At 39.4% G+C, this 10,263-nt stretch overlaps 1 protein-coding gene across 1 annotated transcript in view; it reads left to right on the top strand.

Moving 5' to 3' along the window:
* The first annotated feature begins 2,876 nt into the window (after positions 1-2,876).
* ABCA1 (ATP binding cassette subfamily A member 1) overlaps positions 2,877-10,263 on the top strand; it is a 109,548-nt gene continuing 102,161 nt past the window's right edge. The window contains exons 1-3 of the mRNA XM_015814658.2: positions 2,877-2,965; positions 7,860-7,953; positions 9,764-9,905. Coding sequence (XP_015670144.1) covers positions 2,900-2,965; positions 7,860-7,953; positions 9,764-9,905 — 302 coding nt within the window. The 5' untranslated portion in view covers positions 2,877-2,899. The remainder of the gene's footprint in view (positions 2,966-7,859; positions 7,954-9,763; positions 9,906-10,263) is intronic.

Here is a 10,263-nt window from a genome sequence, read left to right as displayed (position 1 = left end):
ACTATTTGAGTCAGATTTGAAACTGTATTTAATCTTGGCATCTCTGGGAGGGCAAGGCTTGATCTTTTGACTAGAGCAGGGATAGGCAACCTTGGCTCTTTTATGACTCGTGGACTTCAACTCCCAGAATTCCTGAGTCAGCCGTGCTGTCTCGGGAATTCTGGGAGTTGAAGTCCACGAGTCATAAAAGAGCCAAGGTTGCCTACCCCTGGACTAGAGGGACAGGGAGAGGGGGAGGATTTATAGATAACAAAATAAAAGTACTGTTTTCTAAGAATGAGTTTTTAAAAAACGATGATAGTTTCACAAAAGAGTGATGGTTGGGTAAAGAGCCAGGTTCCAAATATGATTAAACTTGCTTCAAGAGTCAGCAAGTACCGTCTCCTCTTGGGCTTTTATAAGTTTGCCTAGTTGCTGACTAGATAACTATTTTCTAGGGGAAAGGTTTTCTTCTCTAAAGAGGTCTCTCTTTTTTGTCTCAGTCAAAGAGCAAATAACTATACTGTCCTTCTTCCAAAGGCTGTTGAATGTTTGCTTAATGTGCACATTAAGGACAATTTATTCAGGAGATCATAGATAAAATTCCCAGAATTTTCAATTAAAATGTAAGACTCTAAAATAAACATGGCCACACTAACTCATAGTCATCGTCCCAACTCAATGTTGTTGAGAATGTTGGCCTGCCACCATCATGACATGATGGGAAAATCTTGCCATTTTGGCTGGATCTGATCTCTTGTAATGTCTCTGTGTGTGAGAGGACCAACAGAGAGAAGAAAGGGGTATGAGGTGGCCCAAGATGCTCATTGCTTAGAGCAGAGGTCACCAACCTTTCATGCTGGCAACCCGGAGGTAAAGGGAGTAGCTGAGAAATTCCGCGTGCGGAAACGGAGCCACGCGCACCCACATGGCACTAGTGGCCCTGTTTGCATAGGCGCAAGCCACCACCGCTAGCCCCGCATGCATGCGCAAATGGGTCCACGGGCGCTAGCATGAGTGGGGGTGAGTGTGCACACGTGTGTGTGTGTGCGCACTGGCCAGCATGTCCTGCACCCCAGTGGCCAGTAGGCCATGGCCCAGTAGTAGAAAACAGCCAGGGATAGGATTCAGCCGGTTCGCACTACTTCGGCAGAACCGGTAGCTAATTTTTTGTTGCCCAGGCCCAGAATAGACTTCCAGAAGTGGCATCCACACAGAGAACTGGTTGTTCAATATTTGAATCCCACCACTGCCCATGGCCCATAGGTTGGGGACCTTTGGCTTAGAGATACTTTAAAAAAAAAAAGCTTAACATGTATAACAGAGAACTTTCAGAGATTGGCAACATACCTCACAGCCTTTGCTGGGATAGGAAATAATAGAAACAACTACGGTAATAAAATGTGAGGAATGGAGTGTTAAAATTCAGATTCTTCATGAGGATTAGGGGTCTATCCCTTTGTGTGTCAAGAGTTGGGAGACTTTGAGTTTTAGTGCTGCCAGTCACTCACTCTCACAGCTTCATAAAAGAAAAAGAAAAAAGAATTAGAAAGTTACCTCTAAAACATCACCAAAAAGCCTAATGTATAGATACTATAAATACTTGACTCCTGTGTATTTGCTAATAATTAAAAAAAATAATTTAAAAAAAGGATTTTGATGGTAGCAGAGCTTTCTAGAACCCTGAAGAATTACGACTAAGGAAACTGCACAGTTTGAGGCTCATTATGGGTGTTGAAAATGAAATGTTTGATGATTTCAGATCTTCATGTATAAACACATATGAAGTGAGACCCAAAGGTTTCTGCTCAAGGGACACAATCAGAACATTCACTGTAACTGCTCTTTAAGAGGCCAGCTGAAAGGTGTGTTGCGTCTTCACACCAAGCAGAAGAGGAGAAAGAAAATGGGGAGCATAAATAGCTGGGAGCAGGCTGGCTCAACAATTAGCGCAGGGGTTCTCAACCAGGGGTGCAAGACAATATTCCAGGGGGTGCGAAAACTTGGGTGTAGAAGTTTCAAAATTTTAGTATATATACATAATTCGTTATTTTGAACTTTTGTAAGGGGTGCGAGAATATATCAGAAGCGTTCTAGGGGTGCAGGGTACAGAAAAGGTTGGGAGCTGCGACTCCTTGTTTGGAAAGGGCAGCTCATTATCAGCTATGTAATAATTGTAGGAAGAGGCACTTATGAAGTTTCAGTCTCTTGTGACCAAAAGACTAGAGTGACTTTTGGTTTCACAGACTGTGTTTGTAAAGAGAGAGACTCTGTTTGCCTTCTGCATATCATGGAGGGATGCCATTATCAATTAACTGAGAGTCACTGAAAATAATAGTAACTTAGATTTATATACTGCTCCATAATGCTTTACAGCACTCTCTGGGCAGTTTGCAGAATCAGCTTATTGCCCCCAACAATTTGAGTCCTCATTTTACTGACTTCAGAAGGATGGAAGGCTGAGTCGACCTTGAGTCGGTCAGGATCAAACCCCTGGCAGTGGGCAGAGTTAGCCTGTAATACTGCATTCTAACCACTGTGCCACCACAGCTCAGCTACCCTTGCTTTTGAAACAAGCAAAAAGTTTGCTGAGACAGCAATGGTTTTCCATTTTCTTTTCCGTCTTGAGGGTGGGAGGCAAGCACATCACTGGCTGTGTAAGGGAAAGGCATGAGTGATGGTGCCACCACAAGGAGATGTTTGAGAAAAGCATTGGGAAACAATCCTGCTTTTGGTAAGAATGAAAAGGGATAAAAAGGGGGAGCAAAACTGTGAAGCATTGGGGAGGACAGGTGGCTTTTTAAAAGGATTTTCTTGAGGCTGTTAATCTCTTTCTGTTTTTTCTAGTTGATGAGCAGCCACAGGGTTTCTGCTGTGTGCTGTTGCCATCGGTGGTGCTCCTGGAGTGTACGGAGGCAAGATGGCATTCTGGACACAGCTGGGTTTGCTACTATGGAAGAATTTCACTTATAGGAGAAGGCAAACGGTAAGATCACACCACTGCTTTGTTTTCACAAAAGAGCCAACTCTGTGTTTTAAGAATTCCATAACAAGGCCTGCTCAGGCAATCATATTTCGCTGTATAAATACACCATTTGGGCACAAATATGTAAGACTCCCATTGATTTGGTTGGATTTTCTGATCTGGATTGGAAGGTTTATATAAAGGAGGTGAGCCAATATGTTCTTCAAAGAAATAAATTATGTGTTGGATGTTAAGTATGAAGCAAGAAGCCACAGTTATCTTTTACTTTCAATAAATGCAGGTAGGAGGCAGAGAGAAACTAGACTTATTCTTAGTTCAACATTTAGAAAATCTGTTTTAGAGTTCAGGTGTAGGAATCATTTTTGCTCTGATCAGACTCTAGCAAAAGAAAATGTAAGATTATGCCATTTCTCCATGAATGCTTAGAGTAAAAAATGGAAGCATAATCACAAGTAGCATTAGCAATAGCATTACAACACTGTAGCACTTAGACTTATATACCATTTCATAGTGCTTTAAAGCCCCCTCTAAGAGCTTTACAGAATCAGCGTATTGACCCCAACAATCTGGGTCCTTATTTTACTGATCTCGGAAGGATGGAAGACAGTCAACCTTGAGCTGGTCAGGATCGAACTCCAGGCTGTGGGCACAGTTAGCCTATAATACTATATTCTAACCACGGCTTAAGTAATACAAGAGATGTACCATACTGCTTGGCCTATACATTGTGAGTTTCTGCCATCTTCCTATCGTGAAGCCTAGAAAAAGCAGAGGAATTGTTACATCAACAACCCCAGTCTGCTGCTTTGTGTTAATTACAACTTTCTGAATTCCAGTGCTTAACTTGGTTAGAAATTCTGGAAATTCTGGTCCAAACTATAGATATGGAGGGCATCAGAGCGAGGAAGACTGGCTTAAGCAGGGTATGACTTTATTACAGCAATTCTAGCAGTAATTTAAACTGAGATGTTCAAGACCTTCCATTGCTATGTCTAGGAGAGAGAGGCTGAATAAAACCTGGATTGCAACTGCTTTAGATTCTAATATGCTAGTAGTGCTTGGACTTAATAGGATAAATACTTAACACTATTCTTCACAATAGTACAGGAAGTCTTCCAGTGCAAATCTGAATAGCGTTGTTCACAGGAACAATACTAGGTCAAAGCGATTATACACGCTTAGTTGTTCCTGAGTCTTTTCTGACAGGTCCTTTCTAATTATTTTTCCCGGGTTCATATGAGACTAGACATGAATATAAAGATGATGATATTGTGCTCTTTAATTTCCCACTTACAGTGTGCACAGTTGTACATGGTACAGACCTAAGAATTTAGTAGTGATGTACTTGCAAATTTTATCCCATAGGCTCTATTAGTAACAGTGGCTTCTTGGACTATGAGGAAAGATTTTTAGCTCTGGGAGCTAAAGTCCTTCTGGTGATCTTACATAGCATCCATACTGTTCCTGGAACACTCAGTGCCTTCAGTGCCATCTTTTCCTCTCCAAACTTTAAAATGACCTCGTTCTTCCCAAAAGCAGTGAGATCATCAGATGGGCCATCAAGGTCGAGTAAAGATGAGATACCTTTTTTATTTAAAGGGCCATGTTCTTTCAGCAATGACATAATGATGACCACATGCTAACAGTCAGAAAGAGGAGCCAGATGTAGGTTAAGATGTACAAAGCCAACCCATGCGGTAGCCTTTATTTGAATTTAATGAAAGTTCAACCATAGCAAATAAGATGAAAAGAACTTACACTCTGACTCTCTTATTACTCAAATTACCACAAGGGTTGCAAGACAGGCAATGATCCAAAAAGAACATATCCATAATTTAATTTCTCACTGCCTTTCAACTCATTACAATAGTATTATTCAGCATGGCAAAGGAGAAACTTTCTCTTTTCCTTTTCTTATACATAATTTTACACGTGAATCAAGTGCTCTAGTATGTGAATGCAATGTACCTGAGTTCTTTTGTCTTAATTTTAAGTATGTCTTTAGGTGCTTGTCAGTAATTGGGCAGTTTGGGGGGGTACATCATAAACAGCCTTTTAAACAGTTTTTATTTTGTGATTTTTGTCATTTTGTCTGATTATTCCCTTTCATCAAATTTGTTTTTATATACTGGATTTATATTTTAGTTTTTCTGATTATATATACCGTATTTATTATTTATTTATTTGCATCCCACTTTTATTATTTTTACAAATAACTCAATGCAGCAAACATGCCTCACTCCTATTTTTCCCCACAACAACAACCCTGTGAGATGGGTTGGGCTGAAACAGAGTGACTGAATCAAAGTCACCCATCTGGCTTTCATGACTAAGATGGGAGTTGAACTCATGGTTTCCCGCTTTCTAGCCTGGTGCCTTAACCACTAGACCAAATTGGCCTTTGCTGCAGGTGAAAATCAGCAGTTTTGGCCATGGCTTTAGCCCAGGAGTCTTCAAACTGGGCCCTTTTATGACTTGTGGACTTCAACTCCCAGAATTCCTCATCCAGGCATGCTGGCTGAGGAATTCTGGGAGTTGAAGTCCACAAGTCATAAAAGGGCCCAGTTTGAAGACCTCTACTTTAGCCCATCAAAAACTTCTCTGAAGATAGATGGTAGTCAGTATTTTGCTGCTTAGTTTCCCATATCTGGAATCAGTTTCTTAAGAGAGCTGTTCAGTTTTGAATGGATAAATGAGTAAGAAATGATGCTGGATTACAGTAGGGTATACTGTACAAGCCTATTTGCTTAATGTTTCTGAAGCTGCTTTCTCCCAGGAGGTTTAGCCAGAAGCTAATTGGTCCTGGATGCCTTCCAGCAGTACAGATGTAACTCTTGAACTGCGCCCGTCAAGCTAAGCTCAGATACGCCTCTCATACCGCTTGTTTCAGCCACCACAGTTTGGAAAAGTGACAGGGAAGGAAATGCAGGCCAAGCTGTTTACTGGAGAGATTCTGAGGGAAAACCATTTTCAAACATCTCTTTTTAATAAGAGATTCGTATCAAATTGCTGCATTGGTGGTTGATTTTAGAATAAGAAGAGACTTATTAATATTATTCTATTAAATAAATGTTATATTAAACTGAATATTGGAATGTGGAGTACCCTTCATTTAGGATACCAGCAGCCCCAATTTTCTTTCCTTTATCCTCTTCTGGCTTCTTTCTTTTCCCATCTTAATTTCAAATACCATTGTCTCTAAACATATTTATTTTTATTGACTAGTTTTGGACAATTTGCCTTCCCTTGCACTTAGTTTTTATGTTGTTTCATCTCATTGGTTTTTGTTTTTTTTTAATAATGCTATAAAAAAATCTCAGTGCTAACCGTGTAGGAGTTTTCCATGCATGCTGATATACTCCTGTTTAGCACTGCAGGTTGGGTGGGTGCTGTGATGAATTTGGATCTGGATATGGGCCCAATATCTAAAGATATTTTGAGAAGAATTTCCTCAATTTGATTACAAATTGGCTTATTTATTCACTATTGATTTGCCTTGCAAATTACTAGTTGTGGGAGTAAAGGCTGCTGATCCCCAGTTGTGAAATGTGGGTTAGGTTCCACGATTTCTACATAATTTGTCTTCAGGATATGCTATTGGCAAAGGATTTTGCACCAATGAACGTAATGTTTCAGGATGAGATGTGTTTACAGTTTAGATTTTGCTGACTTACTGTAACAACCTTAGCACTTGGACCTATACTAAATGTCAATTATCTAATTTTAGATCCTCATGATCTACGCAGACATTGAACAACACAGTTCTTCCACCGACTTGTCCACTCTGGATAGTCAGTGTGTGGCAGAGCACACGAAGAATTTATTTTACATGAAAATAATTGATTTAGCATTCTGAATAATCCTCAAATCTGAGGGAAACATTTTCTGAAGGGAAACCATCAGAAATTATGAGTAGGTGGAGGATTATGGAAGGGCTCCTGGGAAATTTTTCTCAGGTGTATTTATATTTTTTTCCATTTAGAATAATCGATTGGCATATATAGAAACAGATATGTATACATTCCATTATGTCACATAGAGAGGATTGGCATTTCAAGGGTTCATTAATAGGTTTGACTTACATCCTGGATAATTGAAATGCCTATATTGTTGCAAGGAAACTGAGTGTAGACTAGCCTTGCCTAACCTGGCCGTTTGGGATAGCTGGATTACAGCTATAATAACTGACTATTCTTCCCAGAATGATAGTTAGGATTTTGTGTGTATATGTTATAAATACATATAAATATATGCATACATATGTACGTTACAAGGGTCTCCAAAATTATTTTTGAAAATAGACTCCAGTCAGACGCCTGCACAAAAGGAGAAAAATGTTTGCAAAGAACCCTGAAAAATAACTGATACAAAAGACCAAGTACTATTCAGAGTTGGAAACAAAATACCACATGCTCACTACTTAGTTTTTCTTTATATAATAACTGCATAAGGGGGGAAAGATCCCCCGACATTTGAGAAACTTATGAAAAATAAAGGATACATTGAAAAAAATTACATAAGGTGTATTATAGACATTAATCTTTAGTATATATTTACATTTTGGGGAAAGTTGCATAGGAAAGTTCAACTTAAGAGGGAAAATGTGTGGATTTTGGATATGGATATGGGCTGGAAAGAAACATTTCCCCATCTCATCCCATTCCTTGCTTCGTGGACAGGAATGCTGTAAAATCACTCTTTCATGAATTAATAATCCAATTGTTTCCCAGGGCATTAGGAAGGCACCAAATTGAGAAAAGCTAGACCAAAAAGCAACACTGTGTTCACAGAAGTAATAATAATAATAATTATACTTATGTCTACTTTTGTTTTCAGTTGCTTCATCATATCAAGTATGGATGCTTAGTAATCTGTTTCCCCTCTTCTCTTCCAGGTCCAACTACTGATTGAAATCACTTGGCCATTGTTTATCTTCTTTATTCTGATGTCTGTGAGACTGTCTTATCCGCCTTATGAACAACCAGAATGTAAGTTTAAAAAAATGCCTGTGTTCTTGGGCTTTGGTGAAGGAGAAGTAAGAAAGTGAGAGGCAAATTGCATAAGGACTCAACTATTTCTGGCTAGAAACATGGAAGATAGCAGGGCTGAAAAAAGATTTGGGCCATCAGAGCGATCTATAGTTGACCTTCAGCTAGATAGGATGGTTCTTCAGTTTTGCATGTGGCCATAACAGCTCAAGTCAGAGTTTTTATTGCAATTCATTTCCTATCTCAAGAAATGTCATTGCTAAAGTAGGGATTTGCCACTGGCTTGACCACTATTAAGAATATAAAAACTCTTGCTAACATAACCCTGAAGTTTTCCTTATAGCCCAGTGCTTAGTACAGGGGTCTTCAAACTTGGCCCTTTTATGACTTGTGGACTTCAACTCCCAGAATTCCTCAGCCAGCGTGCCTGGCTGAGGAATTCTGGGAGTTGAAGTCCACAAGTCATAAAAGGGCCATGTTTGAAGACTCCTGGCTTAGTACAATGTGTATGAAGGATTCCATTCAGTTCCCACAATGATTCCTTACAGGAGTGGTTCTCAAACATTTTGGTCTCAGGATCTCCTTACATTCTTAAAAAGCTTTGAAGACTTCAAAGAGCTTCTGGTTTATATGGGCTATATCTATCAATATTCACTACATTAGAAATTAAAACAGAGAAATTTTAAAATATTTATCTGTCTTTGCAGACCCCCTGAAAGGATTTCAGAGATTCCTAGGAGTCTCCAGACCAGACTTTGAGAACCACGACCTTAAAGTGATTTCTTTCACACCTTCACGTATTATTTAAATGACAGAGCTGTGTTATTACCTGTTACAATTTTGATGGATGTTTTTATTAATACAAACTGTTGGCAAATAATAAATTAATCTTACACAAGAGACAAATCCTAGACATAGAACAATATGGAATATTTAATTGCCCTTCTTAAACTCTTGTATATACATACTCTGAAGTAAAACTCATTGACTTCAACAGGATTTATTCCCTGACATTGATATATATGCATGCATAAATACATACATGGTTGCTGGGTTGATATATAAAAAAAATGAAAGAATGGTATTTGGGGTTCAATAATAAGCTGCACTGTGTATCAGAGACTAAAAGTGCCCGTAATTTATTGGGTGAGAATGCCCTTGGCTCACGTCAAATCAACCAGTTTTTTAAGGACAGCTGAAAGATGTTTGAGAATGGGATTCGGTTCCTGAAATACAGAAACTTGTTAGCTATACTGAAACAGGATTTCCTTTTTCAAAAAATAGCAACCTTGTGGTATATTTCTTCATAATAATTCAAACTTCATTGGCTGATTATAGAGAGGCAATTTCAACAGGGATAACTAGTAGGCCTGATGAAATCTCTCTTACATAGCTTTTAGCGTTAATATAGTAAGTTGATAAAGATGTCCAACTGAAGCCAGATGTCCAACTGGGCTGAATTTCACCCTTAACCATGGAAATTCACTGTAAAAACAAATCTATCTTTATAGGCCAGCATAAAAAGGGGGGAATACAAACAATTAGTAATTTTAGAAACCAAACAAAATAATTAGCATTTTTACCGCTTTGTTTACACTTCTCTTTTATGTGTGTGTGTGTGTGTATTGTCTTTTGCACCTGTTTGCCCTTTCACAATCTGCCTATTTGCTGCATATATTATAAACTTATTTCTTGTTGTCATGTATTATATGTGTTTGAAGACAAGTTGGGGGGGGGTGTAATTTTAGGATAGGGAAGTTTTAAGGATGATGTCATGCAATGTCCTAAATATCTGTCCTCATATTTTTAGGTCATTTTCCAAACAAGGCCATGCCTTCAGCTGGAACATTGCCCTGGGTCCAGGGGATTATCTGTAATGCCAACAATCCTTGCTTTCGTTCCCCGACACCTGGAGAGACACCTGGCATTGTTGGCAATTTTAATGAATCTATGTGAGTATTCGCTAACTTTGGCCTGCCAATGTGAAGAAGACAGAACAACAATGCATTATCAAGGGTACAGGCTGTTCTTTGCTGTACTCAAGGGAAGCCTTTGTCCTTTAACAAGAATGAAGAGCAAAAAGGGGATGGTTATTGGGGGAAGAGTGAATATTATAAACAGGGCTTTTTTTCTCGGAGAAAAGGTGGCGGAACTCAAACCTGGCCACGCCCTCATCAAACCCTAGGACCGCCCCTTTAGAGAACAGGAATGCAAGTAAAATTTGGGAGGGGCTATTTCCGGTGTGGGAGGGGCTATTTCCGGTGCGGCCGGCCCGGAAAAAGGTGCCGGAACGCGGTTCCGCCGCGTTCC

Source organism: Protobothrops mucrosquamatus, unplaced genomic scaffold (assembly GCF_001527695.2).
Source record: "Protobothrops mucrosquamatus isolate PMUCROS unplaced genomic scaffold, P.Mucros_1.0 scaffold270, whole genome shotgun sequence".
NCBI classification, from domain to species: domain Eukaryota; kingdom Metazoa; phylum Chordata; class Lepidosauria; order Squamata; family Viperidae; genus Protobothrops; species Protobothrops mucrosquamatus.
Note: the sequence above shows the minus strand (reverse complement) of the source record. Positions and strands in the feature narration are given on the sequence as shown.